General features: G+C 44.3%; 1 protein-coding gene across 6 annotated transcripts in view; it reads left to right on the forward strand.

Annotated features, from left to right (window-relative positions):
- LOC124265001 (endothelin-converting enzyme 1-like) overlaps positions 1-23329 on the forward strand; it is a 92339-nt gene that overhangs the window by 66925 nt on the left and 2085 nt on the right. For all 6 annotated transcript variants that reach the window (XM_046699779.1, XM_046699781.1, XM_046699780.1 and 3 more), the window contains 4 exons: positions 919-1095; positions 6501-6590; positions 10167-10290; positions 11758-11979. In XM_046699779.1, the coding sequence (XP_046555735.1) occupies positions 919-1095; positions 6501-6590; positions 10167-10290; positions 11758-11777 (411 nt within the window). In that variant the 3' untranslated portion in view covers positions 11778-11979. The remainder of the gene's footprint in view (positions 1-918; positions 1096-6500; positions 6591-10166; positions 10291-11757; positions 11980-23329) is intronic.

Raw genomic sequence — 23329 nt, forward strand, 5'->3', positions numbered from 1 at the left:
GGAAAGAAATAAAGGAACACTTGTGCTTTCATGTCATCCCTTATTTATTTCTCTCAGTATATTTCTTTTGATAAAATAATAGATTCAGATAATATATTTTTAAAGATCACTGCATCAGAGTTCCTCTTGTTATATTATCGGGTACGTTTGAACTAAATCACCAGTAGGGGAACGTGTACACTGCACAGCTGTTTGCTATTTCCGGCTCTGTATACGAGACAAATACACACGGTAATCTTAATCCCTGCATATAAGATATTACATTGCAAAACAAATTAGAACTGAATAGGTAAATAATCTTGTCAAGTGATGTTTAATTGCAAATTTGACATCAAAACTGACAAAGTCGTCTTCTCTTGTTTGTTTGTTTGTTCACACAAAGCAACACGATGTCGTTTTCTTACCCCATGAAAAAAAATTTGACGAAAGTGTAACCCATAGATAAGCCGACCCCCTTCTACAGACTGCTTTTTTCGGTTCTCAAAATTCGGCTCATCTATGGTAATATACGGTATATGGTGAACCCGTGAAGATCTGTGTTAGAATTGGTCTTCAGCAACCCATGTTTGTCATAAAAGGCAACTAATACGGGTGTCCCAATTGCATAGATCGAAACTTGTGATATCGATCACTGGATTGTCTGGTCCAGTCTCAATTATTTACAGACCGCTTTTACAAACACTTAGTCTTTGAATATATATAAATTTGATAGAAACAAATAATTCTTTTAAATTGAAAAGGAGCCCCTATGAGATGAGAGATTCAGAACTTGAAGAAAATCTCGACTTGCTTCATTGAGGGTTGCAAGAAGAGAAAATATGTGTTCAGGGGCTATGAGACAAGCACACTGTTATTGTGTCTTTGTATTATGAAGGTCTTGTGTTACAGGAGTTGTTACATTATCCCCCCCTGTTACAGTTCCAGCAGAGCGGGCTGACTCTGGGTGAGAGGGAGGAATACACCGGCAACCACACAGAGAAGTACAAGACAGCTTTCCTTGGCTTCTCGACACGGATGGGAGAGCTTTTAGGGGGAGATAACTCTACTCGGGACAAAATGACAAAAGTCTATGACCTTGAGAAAAGTCTGGCAGAGGTGATAATACTTTCGCTTGTGTTTTAGTGTTTTAGGTTCAGCTTTTGTGTTACTGAAAACAGAAAACAATCCATAGCTGTTTTTTGGACATTTTGAACACATTACATCCATTTTTATCTCATAAACATAGACGTAAGAAATTAGTGTATTAATGGATATATCCTGAAAAACATACCTAACTTCTCAAATTGATAATACATCTTTTCTTGTAACAGATCATGTCTCTCCTGTGTTGTAACAGATCATGTCTCTCCTGTGTTGTAACAGACTCTGTCTCTCCTGTGTTGTAACAGACTCTGTCTCTCCTGTGTTGTAACAGACTCTGTCTCTCCTGTGTTGTAACAGACTCTGTCTCTCCTGTGTTGTAACAGACTCTGTCTCTCCTGTGTTGTAACAGACTCTGTCTCTCCTGTGTTGTAACAGACTCTGTCTCTCCTGTGTTGTAACAGACTCTGTCTCTCCTGTGTTGTAACAGACTCTGTCTCTCCTGTGTTGTAACAGACTCTGTCTCTCCTGTGTTGTAACAGACTCTGTCTCTCCTGTGTTGTAACAGACTCTGTCCCTCCTATGTTGTAACAGACTCTGTCTCTCCTGTGTTGTAACAGACTCTGTCTCTCCTGTGTTGTAACAGACTCTGTCTCTCCTGTGTTGTAACAGACTCTGTCTCTCCTGTGTTGTAACAGACTCTGTCTCTCCTGTGTTGTAACAGACTCTGTCTCTCCTGTGTTGTAACAGACTCTGTCTCTCCTGTGTTGTAACAGACTCTGTCTCTCCTGTGTTGTAACAGACTCTGTCTCTCCTGTGTTGTAACAGACTCTGTCTCTCCCTGTGTTGTAACAGACTCTGTCTCTCCTGTGTTGTGACTCTGTCTCTCCTAACAGACTCTGTCTCTCCTGTGTTGTAACAGACTCTGTCTCTCCTGTGTTGTAACAGAGACTCTGTCTCTCCTGTGTTGTAACAGACTCTGTCTCTCCTGTGTTGTAACAGACTCTGTCTCTCCTGTGTTGTAACAGACTCTGTCTCTCCTGTGTTGTAACAGACTCTGTCTCTCCTGTGTTGTAACAGACTCTGTCTCTCCTGTGTTGTAACAGACTCTGTCTCTCCTGTGTTGTAACAGACTCTGTCTCTCCTGTGTTGTAACAGACTCTGTCTCTCCTGTGTTGTAACAGACTCTGTCTCTCCTGTGTTGTAACAGACTCTGTCTCTCCTGTGTTGTAACAGACTCTGTCTCTCCTGTGTGTTGTAACAGACTCTGTCTCTCCTGTGTTGTAACAGACTCTGTCTCTCCTGTCTGTTGTAACAGACTCTGTCTCTCCTGTGTTGTAACAGACTCTGTCTCTCCTGTGTTGTAACAGACTCTGTCTCTCCTGTGTTGTAACAGACTCTGTCTCTCCTGTTTGTAACAGACTCTGTCTCTCCTGTGTTGTAACAGACTCTGTCTCTCCTGTGTTGTAACAGACTCTGTCTCTCCTGTGTTGTAACAGACTCTGTCTCTCCTGTGTTGTAACAGACTCTGTCTCTCCTGTGTTGTAACAGACTCTGTCTCTCCTGTGTGTTGTAACAGACTCTGTCTCTCCTGTGTTGTAACAGACTCTGTCTCTCCTGTGTTGTAACAGACTCTGTCTCTCCTGTGTTGTAACAGACTCTGTCTCTCCTGTGTTGTAACAGACTCTGTCTCTCCTGTGTTGTAACAGACTCTGTCTCTCCTGTGTTGTAACAGACTCTGTCTCTCCTGTGTTGTAACAGACTCTGTCTCTCCTGTGTTGTAACAGACTCTGTCTCTCCTGTGTTGTAACAGACTCTGTCTCTCCTGTGTTGTAACAGACTCTGTCTCTCCTGTGTTGTAACAGACTCTGTCTCTCCTGTGTTGTAACAGACTCTGTCTCTCTCCTGTGTTGTAACAGACTCTGTCTCTCCTGTGTTGTAACAGACTCTGTCTCTCCTGTGTTGTAACAGACTCTGTCTCTCCTGTGTTGTAACAGACTCTGTCTCTCCTGTGTTGTAACAGACTCTGTCTCTCCTGTGTTGTAACAGACTCTGTCTCTCCTGTGTTGTAACAGACTCTGTCTCTCCTGTGTTGTAACAGACTCTGTCTCTCCTGTGTTGTAACAGACTCTGTCTCTCCTGTGTTGTAACAGACTCTGTCTCTCCTGTGTTGTAACAGACTCTGTCTCTCCTGTGTTGTAACAGACTCTGTCTCTCCTGTGTTGTAACAGACTCTGTCTCTCCTGTGTTGTAACAGACTCCTGACTCTCTCCTGTGTTGTAACAGACTCTGTCTCTCCTGTGTTGTAACAGACTCTGTCTCTCCTGTGTTGTAACAGACTCTGTCTCTCCTGTGTTGTAACAGACTCTGTCTCTCCTGTGTTGTAACAGACTCTGTCTCTCCTGTGTTGTAACAGACTCTGTCTCTCCTGTGTTGTAACAGACTCTGTCTCTCCTGTGTTGTAACAGACTCTGTCTCTCCTGTGTTGTAACAGACTCTGTCTCTCCTGTGTTGTAACAGACTCTGTCTCTCCTGTTGTCAGTGTTGTAACAGACTCTGTCTCTCCTGTGTTGTAACAGACTCTGTCTCTCCTGTGTTGTAACAGACTCTGTCTCTCCTGTGTTGTAACAGACTCTGTCTCTCCTGTGTTGTAACAGACTCTGTCTCTCCTGTGTTGTAACAGACTCTGTCTCTCCTGTGTTGTAACAGACTCTGTCTCTCCTGTGTTGTAACAGACTCTGTCTCCTGTCCTGTGTGTTAACTGACTCTCCTGTGTTGTAACAGACTCTGTCTCTCCTGTGTTGTAACAGACTCTGTCTCTCCTGTGTTGTAACAGACTCTGTCTCTCCTGTGTTGTAACAGACTCTGTCTCTCCTGTGTTGTAACAGACTCTGTCTCTCCTGTGTTGTGACTCCTGTTGTAACAGACTCTGTCTCTCCTGTGTTGTAACAGACTCTGTCTCTCCTGTGTTGTAACAGACTCTGTCTCTCCTGTGTTGTAACAGACTCTGTCTCTCCCTGTGTTGTAACAGACTCTGTCTCTCCTGTGTTGTAACAGACTCTGTCTCTCCTGTGTTGTAACAGACTCTGTCTCTCCTGTGTTGTAACAGACTCTGTCTCTCCTGTGTTGTAACAGACTCTGTCTCTCCTGTGTTGTAACAGACTCTGTCTCTCCTGTGTTGTAACAGACTCTGTCTCTCCTGTGTTGTAACAGACTCTGTCTCTCCTGTGTTGTAACAGACTCTGTCTCTCCTGTGTTGTAACAGACTCTGTCTCTCCTGTGTTGTAACAGACTCTGTCTCTCCTGTGTTGTAACAGACTCTGTCTCTCCTGTGTTGTAACAGACTCTGTCTCTCCTGTGTTGTAACAGACTCTGTCTCTCCTGTGTTGTAACAGACTCTGTCTCTCCTGTGTTGTAACAGACTCTGTCTCTCCTGTGTTGTAACAGACTCTGTCTCTCCTGTGTTGTAACAGACTCTGTCTCTCCTGTGTTGTAACAGACTCTGTCTCTCCTGTGTTGTAACAGACTCTGTCTCTCCTGTGTTGTAACAGACTCTGTCTCTCCTGTGTTGTAACAGACTCTGTCTCTCCTGTGTTGTAACAGACTCTGTCTCTCCTGTGTTGTAACAGACTCTGTCTCTCCTGTGTTGTAACAGACTCTGTCTCTCCTGTGTTGTAACAGACTCTGTCTCTCCTGTGTTGTAACAGACTCTGTCTCTCCTGTGTTGTAACAGACTCTGTCTCTCCTGTGTTGTAACAGACTCTGTCTCTCCTGTGTTGTAACAGACTCTGTCTCTCCTGTGTTGTAACAGACTCTGTCTCTCCTGTGTTGTAACAGACTCTGTCTCTCCTGTGTTGTAACAGACTCTGTCTCTCCTGTGTTGTAACAGACTCTGTCTCTCCTGTGTTGTAACAGACTCTGTCTCTCCTGTGTTGTAACAGACTCTGTCTCTCCTGTGTTGTAACAGACTCTGTCTCTCCTGTGTTGTAACAGACTCTGTCTCTCCTGTGTTGTAACAGACTCTGTCTCTCCTATGTTGTAACAGACTCTGTCTCTCCTGTGTGTTGTAACTGACTCTGTCTCTCCTGTGTTGTAACAGACTCTGTCTCTCCTGTGTTGTAACAGACTCTGTCTCTCCTGTGTTGTAACAGACTCTGTCTCTCCTGTGTTGTAACAGACTCTGTCTCTCCTGTGTTGTAACAGACTCTGTCTCTCCTGTGTTGTAACAGACTCTGTCTCTCCTGTGTTGTAACAGACTCTGTCTCTCCTGTGTTGTAACAGACTCTGTCTCTCCTGTGTTGTAACAGACTCTGTCTCTCCTGTGTTGTAACAGACTCTGTCTCTCCTGTGTTGTAACAGACTCTGTCTCTCCTGTGTTGTAACAGACTCTGTCTCTCCTGTGTTGTAACAGACTCTGTCTCTCCTGTGTTGTAACAGACTCTGTCTCTCCTGTGTTGTAACAGACTCTGTCTCTCCTGTGTTGTTGTAGACTCTGTCTCTCCTGTGTTGTAACAGACTCTGTCTCTCCTGTGTTGTAACAGACTCTGTCTCTCCTGTGTTGTAACAGACTCTGTCTCTCCTGTGTTGTAACAGACTCTGTCTCTCCTGTGTTGTAACAGACTCTGTCTCTCCTGTGTTGTAACAGACTCTGTCTCTCCTGTGTTGTAACAGACTCTGTCTCTCCTGTGTTGTAACAGACTCTGTCTCTCCTATGTTACAGCAGATCTTGTCTCCTCTACGTTGTAACAGATGCCACTGTATGGTTGTAATCAGGTTTCCGTGTGTTGTAACAGACTCTGTCTCTCCTATGTTACAGCAGATCTTGTCTCTCCTCACGTTGTAACAGATGCCACTGTATGGTTGTAATCAGGTTTCCGTGTGTTGTAACAGACTCTGTCTCTCCTATGTTACAGCAGATCTTGTCTCCTCCACGTTGTAACAGATGCCACTGTATGGTTGTAATCAGGTTTCCGTGTGTTGTAACAGACTCTGTCTCTCCTGTGTTGTAACAGACTCTGTCTCTCCTGTGTTGTAACAGACTCTGTCTCTCCTGTGTTGTAACAGACTCTGTCTCTCCTGTGTTGTAACAGACTCTGTCTCTCCTGTGTTGTAACAGACTCTGTCTCTCCTGTGTTGTAACAGACTCTGTCTCTCCTGTGTTGTAACAGACTCTGTCTCTCCTGTGTTGTAACAGACTCTGTCTCTCCTGTGTTGTAACAGACTCTGTCTCTCCTGTGTTGTAACAGACTCTGTCTCTCCTGTGTTGTAACAGACTCTGTCTCTCCTGTGTTGTAACAGACTCTGTCTCTCCTGTGTTGTAGCAGACTCTGTCCCTCCTATGTTACAGCAGATCTTGTCTCCTCTATGTTGTAACAGATGCCACTGTATGGTTGTAATCAGGTTTCCGTGTGTTGTAACAGATCTTCATGCCGAAGGAGGAGCTTGTAGATCCCGTGGCTATTTACCACAAGATGACTCTAGAGGAGTTCCAGACCATTATAGGCAGCCAGGTGGGTTTATATACTTCATCCTCTCTTGTCAGGGAATTGTAAATTGGCCATACAATCATCATTGGCATGTAATATATTAATGGTTATTGTAAATTGTAGAAGCATAGTCGAGTCGAGCACCGTTGTGTCGAACTCTGATAACTTCGATATCCCAGTTGTCTCTCAGCAAAATCCTTATTAATTTATCCTATTCAAGCTCTTTTGCGATCACGGATGTCTCGATATTTCTCGGATATCTCGATATTTTCATGGTCTTAACAAGCAAAATTGCCCTTTTAACTCGATAGTTGCAAAGAAACCTGATATTCACCTACCTTTCATAAGCAAGTATCCTCTGTTTCCAGCCATTCACGGTCGTTTACAGGGACTTTGGTAGTGCCAACTAGTTAGGGCTAATTGAGTTGAAGGTGTAACTTGCTTGTTGAAGGTGTAACTTGTTATTATAGTATTAGGCTCCATCCAGATCCATCTGTACGTCCGTATTAATTGGAATATCTTAAGAACCGTTGACTAGATTCTTTTCATATTTGGTACCTAGCTTCATCACAGTATAAGAAAGGTCCCAGTCAGGTGTGGTGACCTTGACATTAATTTCAAGGTCACAAGGGGACTTTGACATTTTACTCTTGTCAGCGAGATATCTCAAGAACCGTTCACTAGATTTTCTTCCTATTCAAAACCAAGCTTTATCTATGGAAAGCACAGGGCGCAGTCGATTTTGGTGACCTTCACATAATTTTTCAAGGCCATGGCGACACTTTGAAGATTTCAGCATATTACCTGCATGTTATGCTTGTCAGCGAGAGATATCTCAAGAACCATTTACTGGATTTTCTTCATATTTGACACCATGCTTCATCCAGGGAAGGCACAGGGCCCAGTCGAATATGGTGACCCTTCACTTTATTTTCAAGGTCACAGCGACACTTTGAAGATTTCAATATGTTAACCTGCATGTTAAAATGGTCAGCGAGATATCTCAAGAACCATTCACTGGACTTTCTTCATATTTGACACCAAGCTTCGTCTAGGGAAAGTGCAAGGCCCAGTCGATTTTGGTGACCTTCACATAATTTTCAAGGCCATGGTGACACTTTGAAGATTTCAGCATATTAACCTGCATGTTATGCTTGTCAGCGAGATATCTCAAGAACCATTTTCTGGATTTTTCTTCATATTTGACGTCATGCTTCATCCAGGGAAAGCACAGGGCCCAGTCGATTATGGTGACCTTCACTTTATTTTCAAGGTCACAGCGACACTTTGAAGATTTCAATATGTTAACCTGCATGTTAAAATGGTCAGCGAGATATCTCAAGAACCATTCTCTGGACTTTCTTCATATTTGACACCAAGCTTCATCTAGGGAAAGTGCAAGACCCAGTCAATTTTCGGTGACCTTCACATAATTTTCAAGGTCACTGTGACACTTTGAATATTTCAGCATGTTAACCTGAATTCACTGGATTTTCCTAATAGAGCTTTCAAGACTTCCCTTTGAATGTTTTTCAACAAGCAATTTCTTTAGTACCATTTTGCATATTCATACACTATGACATTCATGTCAAGGTCAAAGTCAGTCTTGAAAATATTTGTGTGTTTGAACAACTAAAGAGCAAGATATCAAGAGAGGTTGACTGGTCATGTTTTGTTGACATTTAACTTCATCTTAAACTTTCATTACTTTTAAGTTTGATTTGATATTTGCGCATTAGGGGATTATGTCACCTTAGTGTTGCCTTTAAATTAGGATTAATTAAGAAGGAACTAATTAGGAAGTACTCACTGTTATGACTAAACACAGATTATAGTTTCAGAATCAAAACATACTGAGAAGTGTTTTGTTTTCTTTCATAGTGATATGATATGACAGGCCCTGGTCGCATGTCTCAAGTTCAGATAACTTCGATATTTTTCTTGGTCCCATGAATATTGAGACAACGGTGCTCGACTGTAGTTACCTTCTGTAGAGAGGTAATATTCTGATATTGGAGGAAAGAAGAATTTCCTTTCAGCAAAATTGAAGTTTTTCTAATCTGCCAACTGATACAAATGTTCCCTTTGTGTGATGTGAGTATTTGACATCTATTTATTTCTCGTCACACAGAAGACCCGGTTCGATTCCCCAAATGGGCACACTATGTGAAGCTCATTTCTGGGGTTCCCATATGATATTGCTGGAATATTGCTAAAAGCGATAAAACCATACTCACTCACTCACTCACTTTGACATCTATGGAGATAACTCTTGCATACATTCAACTAGATTTGATTTGTCATGTACAGGGTGTGAAACAGCTGCCTGTCTCTAGCCCATTCATAGCAAAATTTTGGTTGTGCTAAATGTCTGAAATGTCCCTACCTCAACAAGCCACTGTATTTGTCGCAGGGAATTTTAATGACTTGTGTTCACCAAAGCTGAGCTCATCCAGTCCCACCTATGGCACTTGCAAGCGAAACCCTTAGTTCATGAAAATAAACACAGAAGTTCCCCTTTCTTTGATAAATACTACCATCAAGCATTTTAAAAATCTAATAAATAATCTTTTTCTGAATCAGAGGGTACCCACGATCAGAGTTTCTCCCTCTTCATAATATACTTGCCGGGTTCGATTCCCCACATGGGTACAATTTGTGAACCCCATTTTGTGGTGTCCCCGCCGTGATATTGTTGGAATATTGCTAAAACGCGGTAAAACTGTACTCAGTCAGTCAGTCAGAATATGCCGTATTTTTTGCTTTGAGTTTACTTAATTAACCGGATTGCTGTCATTTCCAGCAGTTCACACAGTTTTCATTTCACGCCTATCAAGGTCATGTAAGTGTCGCGTCTTGAGCATGCCTGTCGGCGTGTATATGCCTCAGGGATTTACCTGGAGTCCTGTATTTGAGGGTCCCTGGGACTCATACTCTTAACTTTCATGGGTCCTGGACAACACAATGGGGATCCCAGACACTTAAATACTATTATTAATACTGTTATTGCATTGTGTATCATGATCATCACATTGTTTCAGTAATTAAATTGCAAATGATACCATAACCCAACTACTAGCAAACTCAGTGATAACTTATTGTTACTTGATTGGAATCTTTACAAAAAAATATTTGGACTTTTTCTGCATCCCGTGGATTCTTTAATAAATTTTATTGCGTCCATTGTCAATTTTTATGCGTTTAGGATGCAGGAATTTGCGTCCTGTAAATCCCTGTGCCTGTGCCTGTGCATGTGCCTGTGCCTGTGCATGTCCCATCTTCATGCAACTTTTCAGTTGGTGACAGAAACATACGGTTGGCAGTGTTTCAAAATCAAATACTCGTCTTTTGTGTGGCAAAATCGTCATAGATATGAGTGAAGGTATATTACAAATCTGTCCTGGCATTCTTATATACTCAGAGTTTCTGGAAAAGTACACAAATGTTTGCTTAACCTTTTGAAATTTAAGACTGGTAACTTTGATGCCAGACTATTTCACACACATTGGTTAAACCTGGAAGATTGTTATACAAGAAACTGTGTCTGTAAGAAAACAACCTGATAATACAGAATCCTAACCTCTTCATCCTCTTCCCCAGTTTACAGTCAAGACACACGTTGATAAGCTGTTTAAGGCGAACATTCCTTTGTCGGAGGAGATTGTGGTGTACACTGTGGACTACTTTAAAAGCTTGGCGGCGTCATCAAAACACCCAAGGGTGAGTACCATTGTACAGATTTGGGTTATAATTTATCTTCAGCAAATGTTGTCTTAAGAATTGAAGACTAGCGGGATCGGTGGTCAGACTAAGCTGATAGAAGAAATCACGATACACAATCTCCGCGATCGATCGATATCGCGATTTGAAGGTCCGCGATCACGATGCGTATCGCGATGCATAATTTTAGCACCTTTTCATAGCATTACCTTACGGCAGCGTCGGCTCGCTGATTGGTCCATCAAAATAGTCTAGCCAATCACAAAAGCTGTTAGTTTCAACCTATTTTTAAGTAAAGCTAGCAACATCTATTTATCGGACGGTCTGGTATAATTTTACTATCAAGACTTTTGGCGGAGATGGATATAGCATAAAAATTTGAATCGATAAAGTTTTAAAAAAGGAATCGATACACGCAAGCATGTATCGCGTATCGTATCGTCAGTAAAAATGTATCGATGCATCGATACATTCGCGTATCGCGACACCCCTACTCGCTGACTTGGTAGATGCATGTCATTGTGTCAAATTGCATAGATCGATGCTCATGCTGTTGATCACTGGATTGTCTGCAGACCGCTGCCATATAGCTGGAATATTGCTGAGTGCTGCGTAAAACTAAACTCACTCACCCAATTGCATAGATCAATGCTCATGCTGTTGATCACTTGATTATCTGGTCGAGACTGGATTATTTACAGACCGCTGCCATATAGCTGGAATATTGCTGAGTGCGGCATAAAAGTAAACTCAAACACCCAATTGCATAGATCGATGCTCATGCTGTTGAAATGTGTGAAGCCCATTTCTGGTGTCCCCCGCCGAGATGTTGCTGGAATATTGCTAAAAGCGGCGTAAAACCAAACTCAGTCAGTCAGTCAGTCATGCTGTTGATCACTGGATTATCTGGTCCAGACTCGATTATTTCTGAAACCGCTGCCATATAGCTGGAATATTGCTGAGTCGCGGCATAAAAGTAAACTCAAACACCCAATTGCATGGATCGATGCTCATGCTGTTGATCACTGGATTATCTGGTCAGACTGGATTATTTACAGGCAGCTGCCATATGGCTGGAATATTTCTGAGTCGCGGCATAAAACTAAACTCACTCACCCAATTGCATAGATCGATGCTCATGCTGTTGATCACTTGATTGTCTGGTCGAGACTTCGATTATTTACAGACCGCTGCCATATAGCTGGAATATTGCTGAGTGTGGCATAAAAGTAAACTCAATCACCCAATTGCATAGATCAATGCTCATAACTGTTGATCACTGGATTATCTGGTCCAGACTGGATTATTTACAGACCGCTGCCATATAGCTGGAATATTGCTGAGTCGCGGCATAAAACTAAACTCACTCACCCAATTGCATAGATCGATGCTCATGCTGTTGATCACTGGATTATCTGGTCCAGACTGGATTATTTACAGACCGCTGCCATACATTGAGTTCATGTTACAGAGTGCTGGCCAACTATATGATGTGGCAGGTCCTCAGCATGCTTCAGGATACCTGCCCGACAAGTTAGGTGGATGCCTCGCGCTCATCCTGGCGAAAGGCGAGACCGGGGTGTCTGGCGATCAGCCAGCGGTGGCAGCTGTGTCTTCAAGACCAGTGATGCCCGTGCCGTTAATGGCGAGAACCCTCGTGCAGGAGAAGTTCCGCCAGACAGCAAACAGGGAGGTGAGTAAAGCAGGCGGCTTCTTTGTGTAGCATTCTAGAAGTTTGGAAATACGATATTCACAAACTGTTTGGGTAACAACTTCTTATATTTCTCGTGAGTCGCGAAGTTTTCGGATGCTGAGTGGCATTGAAGAATTTTGGAAGTAAAATACACAAACTTTATAGATGACTTTAGGGATGGATTAAATTGAGTGTGGCGTTTTAGACCCATGTGGGGAATCATACCCGAGCCTTAATACATTGTACCCATGTGGAGATTCATACCCGAGCCTTAATACATTGTACCCATGTGGGGAATCATACCCAGGCCTTAATACATTGTACCCATGTGGGGAATCATACCCGGGTCTTAATACATTGTACCCATGTGGGGAATCATACCCAGGACCTTAATACATTGTACCCATGTGGGAATCATACCCAGGCCTTAAGTACATTGTACCCATGTAGTCATGCCGGAATTATGATGGGCTTAATACATTGTACCCATGTGTGGAATCATGCCGGGGATACCTTAATACATTGTACCCATGTGGAATCGCTGGAAGCATGCCGGATTCTTTGGGAATCATACCGGGCCTTAATACATTGTACCCATGTGGGGAATCATACCCAGGCCTTAATACATTGTACCCATGTGGGAATCATACCAGCCTTAATACATTGTACCCATGTAGGGAATCATACCCAGGGCATAATGGGAATTGAGCCTTAATACATTGTACCCATGTGGGGCCTTAATACATTGGGATGGTACCCTTAATACATTGTACCCATGTGGGAATCATACCCAGACCTTAATACATTGTACCCATGTGGGAATCATACCTTAATACATTGTACCCTTAATACATTAATACATTGCACCCATGTTGGGAATCATACGGAGGTCTTAATACATTGTACCCATGTGGAGAATCATACCGGAGCCTTAATACGTTCCCATATGGGGAATCATACCCAGGTCTTAATACATTGTACCCATGTGGGGAATCATACCGGGTCTTAATACATTGTACCCATGTGGGAATCATACCCAGGCCTTAATGCTTGTGGGGAATTGTAATACATTGTACCCATGTGGGGAATCATACCAGGTCTTAATACATTGTACCCATGTGGGAATCAGGCAACCGCAGGTCTTAATACATTAACCTTGCATGCCATGGGGAATCATACTCAGGCCTTAATACATTGTACCCATGTGGGAATCATACCCGAACCTTAATACATTGTACCCATGTGGGAATCATACCATCAATGGGGGCCTTAATACATTGTACCCATGTGGGAATCATACCGAGTCTTAATACATTGTACCCATGTGGGGAATCATACCGGAGTCTTAATACATTGTACCCATGAATCATACCAGGTCTTAATCATATGTACCCATGTGGAGATTCGGACCTTAATACATTGCTAACTATACCATGTGGGAATCATACCCGGGTCTTAATACATTGTACCCATGTGGGAATCATACCCGGAGCCTTAATACATTGTACCCATGTGGGGAATCATACCGGTCTTAATACATTGTACCCATGATCATGCCGGGCATTGTAATCATGGAGATCCTACCGGAGTCTTAATACATTGTACCCATGTGGGGAATCATACCCGGGTCTTAATACATTGTACCCATGTGGGGAATCATACCCGGGTCTTAATACATTGTACCCATGTGGGAATCATACCCGGGTCTTAATACATTGTACCCATGTGGGAATCATACCGGGTCTTAATACATTGTACCCATGTGGGGAATCATACCGAGTCTTAATACATTGTACCCATGTGGGAATCATGCCGGTCTTAATACATTGTACCCATGTGGGGAATACCCGATACCGGGTCTTAATACATTGCCATACTTATACCGGAATCATACCGAGTCTTAATACATTGGCCCATGTGGGAATCATACCGGGTCTTAATACATTGTACCCATGTGGGAATCATACCGGGTCTTAATACATTGTTGCCATGTGAGGGAATCATACCGAGTCTTAATACATTGTACCCATGTGGGGAATCATACCGTGGTCCTTAATACATTGTACCCATGTGAATCATGCCGGATCTTAATACATTGTACCCATGCATTGTACCCATGGGAATCATGACCTTAATACATGTACCGTGTAGGAATCTTACAGGTCTTGCATTTGTACCCATGTGGGGAATCATACGGGTCTTACCACCACCAACACTAAATCTGTTCCACTTCCGTCTTGAGTAGGGATGGGCGATAATATCGGTTAACCAGTATATTGAAATTTGAACTTCACAATGCCATATATTGCGGTACATTTTTTGCGAAGCAGTTCACCCGATACGATCAGCAATTTCCGTGACCATTTTCGTGATGTAGTGAAAAATACTAATAGCATTTGTATTTCATGTATATTATTATACATTAATAGTTTTGAGAATGTTTATTTGTCAATCACATCTGAGTCCTGACAGTGGCTAGTCTTCATGAAGTCTTCAAATTGGAAACATTTTCATTTGATCTCTTGTACAGTTACATCTGAGTCCTGATAGTGGCCAGTGGCATTGTTTCAAAAGAAAGGAAAACAGTAATTTCATTACCTTAGTTAACCCATTTATATTATTATACATTAATAGTTTTGATCATGTTTATTGGTCATATATAATTGCATTTGGGTGACTTTTAAACTATATAAATAAAACAAAATAGAATTGGTACTGGCACTTTCGTTGTGGGATAAACAAACCAAAATGGCGGACGCCTTCTGAGGCGCTTTTCTCGAGTTCCAAAGCGAAGTCTTCAAATTGGAAACATTTTCAATTGATCTCTTGTACAGTTACATCTGAGTCCTGATAGTGGCCAGTGGCATTGTTTCAAAGAAAGGAAACAGTAATTTAATTACCGTAAACCATGTGTTACACTTTCACAATATATTGCAATGCGAAAATTTTGGCAATACCCAACCCTAGACTTGAGTGATTGTGAATTGCCTCTGTTCACCCAGCAGAAAATGGGTGCCTGGTAGGATAAGCCGTATGACTACATAACCTTCTAGCACCTAACGGGCAGGTTGGGTTATCTGGGGTAATAATGTTGTGGTGTTTGTGCGCTCTTTGAGCATGCCCCTTTGTGGTGTGGAGTATTGAGCGGTATAAGTACCCTCATTATTATTATTAGGTCTTCAGACGAAAGTCTGGAAGACCTACTGTTATTATCCGAATATTATTCCTCTTCTTTTTATTATTATTTGTACAAATTTTGTGACAGCTCTCCTGACCTAACCGCTGGGTCGATGTTCGTGAAACTTTCAGGGATGATAGCCTTTGTGCTGAAATTGATACATAGTTGAAAAAATCCAGACTTCCGGCTTCCGGTTAGGGCCGACAACCCAAAATGTCGAAATCTTTACACCTCAATATCTCAAAAACTATAAGAGATAAATTGACCAAATTTTCACTCAATGTAGACAGCACCATTCCCCAACGATTCAACCCATAGCAAAAGTTGGCCGGCAGGTCAAATTTTCCGCTATTTTGAAACAACTGAAATTTTTGCCGATTTTCACGATTTGACGGTGCCTGTGTTTGAAAATCTTCTTCTCCAGAACGGCATAAAGTACAATCGTGTTTGATACGCCGTTGGAAAGCCAATACTCTGGACACCTTAATTTTTCAAAGGCATAACCGATATCTTGAACTGTTTGGGAGTTATCGCCCTTGGAAGTCGGTGAATTTTCTAAGACACATTTTCATAGGGTTAAAGAAAGGTCAAAACTCTGCGAAAAATCAATGGATTCCATTCTTCTAAGTACCAACCTGTAGGTAATTGAATGGGAAACATTTTGCTTCACATCATGGTTATGTAAAATCAATAATTACGTCACCATTCGACACAAACACAGCCAGCGATTTTGCACATTTCGCGCTTTTTGGCCGGTGCCTGTATTTAACAATCTTCTGCTCCTGAACGGCAAATAGTACAATAGTGTTCTATATATCCTTTTAAAGCCCACACTCCGGACTTCTGAGTTTGTTCAACTCATGTCGATATCTTGAATAGTGTCGGAGTTATTGCCCTTGGAAGTTGGTCAATTTTTGGTAAAACGCATTTTTATAGGGTTCACAGCTCTGCGAAAGCACAATGGATTTCATTTTTGAAGGTACCAAACTGTATATAATGAAATGTGGAACATCTTTGCTTCACATTATTATTATGTAAAAGTCAATAATTACGACACAATTACGACACAAACAGGGTGGCACATTAGGATTTCACATTTTGTCAATTGTGACAGTTGTGAGATAGCTGGAGGAAGTGTCGTAAAATCTAGCAACACTGCCCACGTCCTGGTTTTCTAGTGCCCACAGAAATAGTTCCCTCTGTAACAGGCCGTAACTCCGTTGTTCTTAGGTGTACATTCAAAAGAATTAGTGTTCTGGAATTGCCAGGATGTGATCTCTCCAGCAGTTTACCAGCCTCAGTGTGAGAAGAATACACTTGACTTTTTGACCACAACAAAGTCTGCAACATTTACCAGTAATCTCTCTTATAGTATATGCGTCCTATAAAGAGACTACCACTGCAAAGCGTGGTCCACGTGCAGATATGGGAGACGATGTGAATTTCACCGACAGATGTAATTGACAATGACAAGGAGCTGTCAATTCTTTTTCAGAAGAAGTCCTCCTTGGGGTACATATAAGCATTAAAATGTCCATTTTAAATCCTACGACAGTTGTAACTATATTTTTAATAAATATTTACAAAACAAAAAACTCGTTTTGTCTTGTGAGACAGGGCCCCACCGGACCAACACAGCCAAGAGCAGGTAACTCTCGCCGTCTACCTCGTACCTCACTTTTCATGCTGTCGTTCTGTTGAATAGACATGCGTGGTGTTCGTTTCGAGTTTGCTCTCCTACCGATCGATGGGTGTAAAGAGTCTCAATCTGTATGTATGGTTCCTTTTCTCTGCATACAGGCGTTAGATGGACGTCATATGTGGATATTTTCATTCATCTTTTTGTTGTAACTTTGCCGTGGGTTCTCTGTTTTCCAGCCATGTGGCAGGCAAAGATGGTAGCGGACCGTAGCGATCGTGGTTTCCTTGCTATATGTTATTGGTAGCTTGTAGTAGGGAGTTCATATATTATGTTTGCATATTATATGGTAGGCTTGCCTAAATTCTCTTTCTTTTCAGCGAATTTGTGGTAAGTCGTTGTTGAGTAATTTTGATAGTGTTAGTTTACGTATCACTCAACTTTACTCTATCACTGGTAGTACGCAGGGTGGCTAGCCTTTTCTGCTTTGCATTGTATGTTTTAGTATTTAAATGGCTGTGGCTTGTAGCATTTATATATAAGCCCGTCGCGGTTATTCTTGCTATTACTTGTGTTTATGTGTTTGCTGCTTCACAGTTCCTGCTAGTAACACTGGCGTGGTTCTGTTTGTTGCAGTTTAAAAGCCCTGTCGCGTTGTGCCATGCACACTACGCCACAGGATGGTTATAAAGTGTGCCTCCGGTGTTTAGCCGAGGGCGGCTCCACGGCGATCAAGGATGCTCATAATAAAGCGCCCTTGCGTCAATATTCCTGTTACATTATGTTGTATTATGATACATATTTCCCTACGTTTTACACAAGCGTGGCTCATAGGCCGAGGTTGTGGTTTTATCTGGGTTTTCGCCTCCGCGGCGCATTCTTTCCGATGCGCCAGATTTTATGTTTTCACTAATCTGCTTCAGGCGAGGATGATATTTGATAAAAGGTTTCTAAGGAAATCCCTTTATCGTTTCCCAAAACAATGTTGCTGACTTAAATATGACTCAATTTGCTTCACTATTGCAGCAACATATTCTTCAACATAATGTCAATTCGATGATTGATAGTCTTGCGATGTCGGGCTCCGTAAGGGCTTGGCTCGCAAAGTGTTGATCTCGAAGGTAAGTTCACCAGGTGTGCGTCTGTGGTGAAATTCCCGCCCGATTGACCGCGGTGCTGTCTGGAGTTCCGCAAAGGAGCTCAAGCGCCTGTCGAGGGGGTGGATCCGGACGGCGCATCTGGGGGTTGGCTGCGGCCGGAGCTCTGGCTGGAGAGACGCGCCTCCTCCCGGGCAGCTTGATCCTGGCTTTGGCTCAGGTGATGTGTGACGCCCGGCACCTTGTAGCGACAGCCCGGGCTCAGGTTCGTCCGCGGAGCCTAAGCGCCCGGCGATGCATGTTTTGCCCTGTCTTAGCCTGGTGCCCTGACTGGCGATCATGCGCCGAAGCGCAAACGAACCAGCTTCGGACACCTCAGCCGGCGCACCTTGTGGCGACCTAGCCGGACTCCAGGTTCGTCACGAGCGCCTGGCGCCCGGCGATGCAGGTTTTGCCCTGCAGGTTTTGCCCTGGTGCCCTGACTGGCGATTAAGCCTGAAGCCGACCAGCTCACCGAGGACCACCTCGGCAATGCGTGGTCAGTCGGGGTTGCCGGGAAACCTGTATATCGGCAGGTTCCTCTCCGGCCCGGTCTGGGTTCCACTGAGCTGCCGATCGCCTCAGCGGCTCCTAGGTCTACCTGTGTCCACCAGGCGACCTGCATTGCCAGGCTACTCCCTTGTGTCACCGGGACTGCAGGTCGGACTAGCACCGACCTGGGCTTGCCCCGGTATGGAGCAGATCCCGGCTGTTAGCTCAGGTCTTGGCCTGATGTCTGCTCGATGCCCTGGCCAAGAGGCGTTGAGTGTACTGAGCTGCCGATCACCTCGGCGCCCGAGGTCTACCCGTGTACACCAGGGAGGCCCTGCATTGTCAGGCCACTCCCATGTGTTGGGGATCGGGGTTCGAACTTCGAGCCGCCCGACCCGCACTTACGATACATACATGTGTATGTATGGGTATTTATATAGCTATAGGCTATGTTTGACTATCTCGCTCAGTCGCTTTTGGAAGTGCTTGGGAAACCTGATTTATCAGGCTACTCCTCGTGTCTGGGGATAGGGTTGGGTCTAGAACAGCTGAGCCGGCTCGCGGTTCTCTGAACCCGTGGGTAGCGCCGACCCAGGTTACCGGCACTGGTAGGCGCCAGATTCCGACTCCGGTAGTTCAGGTCTCGGCGCCCGGTAGTTCAGGTCTCGCGGCCTGATGTCTATCGGCGTATTGACCTAGATGCCATCGAGTGTGCTGTGGGTGTGACTGTCACCTCGCCCGCTCGAGAGTCTGTCTGAGTGCTTGTGAAACCTTGATTGTCAGGCTTATCACATGTGCCTGGTCGGGGTTCAGGCTTCGTACAGTGGACAAGTCGATTTGAGCCGGCTCATTTTCGGCTACTTTGAACTTACCACTAAGTAGGTTAGATCCCTGAGGGGTAAGTCTTGAGATAGAATCGCTTTGCTGTGTTTGCCTCAGGTGTTGTCCATGTCGACTACCGAACGCCGTTGGAGTTAAGCCTCCGGATACCTGCCTTCAGCGGCATCCGGGACAAGGCCTCCTCACACTCTCCCTTAAGTCTGCCGTTCTTTCCCCTTCACAGCTCAGCGGCTGTATGCTCCACTTCGCATCTCTCGGCGCTGCTGAGGAACTGGTGGAAAGGAAGGAAGCCGATTGGAGACCACACCGTCGGCGACTCTGGGCGGCATCTGGCGAGGGCAACTCTCATCTGGCTAGGGACTGCATTGTAGCTGTGCCAGTCAAATGATGAAGGCGATTTATGGGCATATCGCCGGGACAGTTCGAAGAATCACGGAAGTCTGTTGAGCTTCTCGTTACTTCCTCAGGTGCCCCAAACATCGACAAGCGTTAAGTTACCGACTGCTGGGGATTACCTTATATTCTGCCGCAAACACGGTGGACGACACACTCTGTGTCGGCTTCCCGGAAAGGCGGTGACAATACTCCGTGCCCAGATCCAGTCTTTGCTGGGCTAGGCAACCAAGTGTGGTGGTTTCAATGGTCAGGAATATGTGGGGTTTGACTCACTTATTTCATAGTTGCCATTACTGAGCCGGAATGTTCAGACCCATTCTCATCTGAGAAGCTGAACAAGTTTATAGAATTTACTGTCCTTCAAGATGGAACGCAGCTCGGTGATCTCATCTGCGAGACGAGGATTGGCGCCGTCAATCGACCTCAGTCGGCGTCCCTCCTTGTTCCATTGCACCCTGATTTCAAGATTTACCTTCGGTTTCTTGTTTGGTGGGGCGATGCTACCAGTTTAGGTATTGCTCTCCTTAGGGGCTACATTCACGGTGCCAAGGGTGTTCACCAAATTGAGGGTTTATTACAGCTCAGATAGCCAGATCGCCAGTGCGGTGTTGTCACCCGTTAGGCGACTGACTCATCGTGGTTTCAGATAACTGTTGAGTCCTCTTGACCTCACGATCAGATTCTGAAACTGGCGAATTATTAACCAGCTACCGCCAGATGGACAGGCGTCAGAAATCTCTACCAGGGTCCCGAACCCCTGGAGACACCATTAAGCTCTCAGTCCAACCAGATACATCCCTACCGGGTTAGAGGCGATGTTCTGGGTGACCTGCAGCCTCTTGAGGCGAAGTCACAACCTGCACATCAATGTGCTGGAATTGACAAGCAGTCAGGTTGGTGTTCGATCCCTTGCGCCCGGGTTCGAATTACCTCTTCGACCAGACATTCTCACTCTGCGCGAGCCACGCGAATCCACCGGTTCACTGGGTGGCCCGGCCTCTGTCGGGTATAACACCGCGAGATTCCTGCAACCGTTGCAGAACACAATTCTGCCTGGGATTACGACACCCGTTCAGTGTGTTGATAGGTGAAGTAGCTGGTGTGCAGATAGAGGATTTCATAATCCCTATTCTGCGGACTTAGTTGGGATATTGGAGTTACTATAACCTTCGTTTTGGTTGAGAGCCTTATGACCTCCACCATTGCGGGTACTCCATGGCTATTTTCCGCGTTTCACACCTCGTTCGATGGTGCTCTGCCTAGAGCAGCATCCTCTGCATTACATCGGCGTCGTAGCGCTGGCATGAACAGGGTTAGACAGCCCCGCGTCGTGACCAGCCCACCTTAAAAATTGCCACTTATTCACAATTGGCTGTCTGGCCCTAATTTTCAATTATATCGTCTCTCTCGCTTCACTTGTTGGCGGTGGAAGGCGACTTTATGTTGTGGTGAACTCTGGTAGAAAGGTCGAGATTTACATCCATCACGATTCCACTGACCCGACACTGACAGTATTTTATACTGATCATGTCGTATTCGACTCGGATACCTACCACTCTCAATGCGATATTGCTCCGCGTGACTGCTCATGTCGCGCTTCCACTACTACCAACCCTTCGCACCGGGGACCAATCTGTCGATTGCTCACCCGTGCCTGTCGCAAACGAAGCGAACAAAGGGATCCGTCGCGGGTACCCATACTTGCTGTTTGGTGGCGGAAGACTAGGGGAGTCTGCTAACAAGCGCACTTTATCTCATTGGCTTGTTTCCGTGGTGTATGGTTACAATGATCGGTTTACCTCCCCTGAGGGTTGAAGGCGAACTGGGTGAGGGCGGATGCAGCTTTGTTGATAATACACAGCGGCACTGCTCAATCGAAAGATCGGTTCTGCAATAAGCTCTTTGGAGCCAGCAGAGCGCCTTCGTCGCCATTACCAACTTTGACGCATTCTAAGGATGGATTGCTTTCCGGTTGATTTCGGTTCTCTCCAGTGGAAGTGACCTGCCACCCTGACCAAGTTAGTAACTGGTCATTGGTATCGATTCTGTGTTCAATGTCGATATATTTCATATCACTACATCATTATTAGCCCATCGCTTTCGGGATGGGTGCAGTTTAGATGTACATCGTCCCTTCGTCCCCTTCAAAGCGAGGGGTCCGTTTGAGCAGCTTTAACCAGTCCTATGCTATTAACCCGTCTTGCGGCCAGATTGGGTCGCGAACCCCCACGGGGGCACTGTTTGGTATGCTCTCTTCGAGCGTATGTCGCGTGTCCAGGTTAGTGTAATGGTGAGCCAACATATGTTGCGATTTCGCTTTCGGCTATTCAGGGGATTTTTATGCGCTTACAGTTTTCCCTCTTCGAGCCCGTTATTTGGGAGTCTGTGTTAATCGGCTTTTGTGGGATGGTGGCCTACACTTTACCCTCTCCGCCGAGAGGGTGTTTGGTGGGGGTGTTTTCACGGTCATTACAATGCATGGCGTTTGTACTGGTTCGATTTCCTCAGAAAGTTTTAGCCCGAGGCTAATAATTTCTCTGGGTTTTATCGAGGTCGGCAAGCCCTCTTCCAAACAGGGGGCTGCATTGAGCAGTAGTTTGCAGTACTTATTAAGCTTCGACTCCTGGGTTTATTGGCTTTGTAAGCGTTTAAATTTTTGAAACTTTACTGTTGCCTTATATACCTCTCGTACGATTGTCTGGCTGGGGCTATATTAGGGTTGGGAGTTGTTTACGGCATGTTCCCATACATTCCTTCCATTGTAATGGTTGGAAGGGGTTTTATGTCATTGATATTGAGCCAATTGACATATAAGCTTGGGCTCTCTAGTTCCATGCCCGTCTGATTGACATCAGCGGTCAGGTGGCTCGGTGTTTTCTATTTCCATTATCGGTTGTAGATTTCCTCCACCCGGGTTTAGTTGTTGCCAGACAGAATGCCACTCCCGTCTCAAATATCTTTGGGGAGTCTGTCCTTATGCTTATATGTACCCCAGGAGGACTTCTTCTGAAAAGAATTATACAAACCTGTAGGAGTTATGAATTCTTTGAAGAAAGTCCTCAACTGAAGTCGCTCCACCGCCCTCCCCTCATTCTGTCTGACCGTTCAGCATGAAAAAGTGAAGAGTCACGAGGTAGGCGCCGAGAGTTACCTGCTCTTGGCTGTGTTGGTCGGTGGGGCCCTGTAGGGAGTGGTCTCACAAGATAAAAGCGAGTTTTGTTTTGTAAATATTTTATTAAAAATATAGTTACAACTGTCGTGGGATTTAAAATGGACATTTAATGCTTATTTGTACCCCAAAGGAGGACTTTCTTCAAGAATTCATAACCTCTACAGGTTTGTATAAATCTTTGCTGAAATGTCATTCAATGCCTAAAGAAATACTTGCCCTTGAATTGACCTTTACATTACATCGGCATTATCCATACAGCGTCGAGAACAAGTTTGCATTAATAAACATTGCCAAGTACAGAGTCAGAAATGAGTTTTATTTCAAATTTTTGAATGGTTGTTTAAGAAATGCACTATATACACACATAAATCTATGGTTGTTTCACAAGGTGCAGTATAATGCACGTATCGTCAGATAGCTAGGATCATGGCGATCCCAGAACACTAATCGTTTGGACCCGAGACCCAAGGACAGCGAATTCCAGCCAGTTCATGAGA

Source organism: Haliotis rubra, unplaced genomic scaffold, assembly GCF_003918875.1.
Source record: "Haliotis rubra isolate DU_JTF1 unplaced genomic scaffold, ASM391887v1 Scf955, whole genome shotgun sequence".
Lineage (NCBI taxonomy): Eukaryota > Metazoa > Mollusca > Gastropoda > Lepetellida > Haliotidae > Haliotis > Haliotis rubra.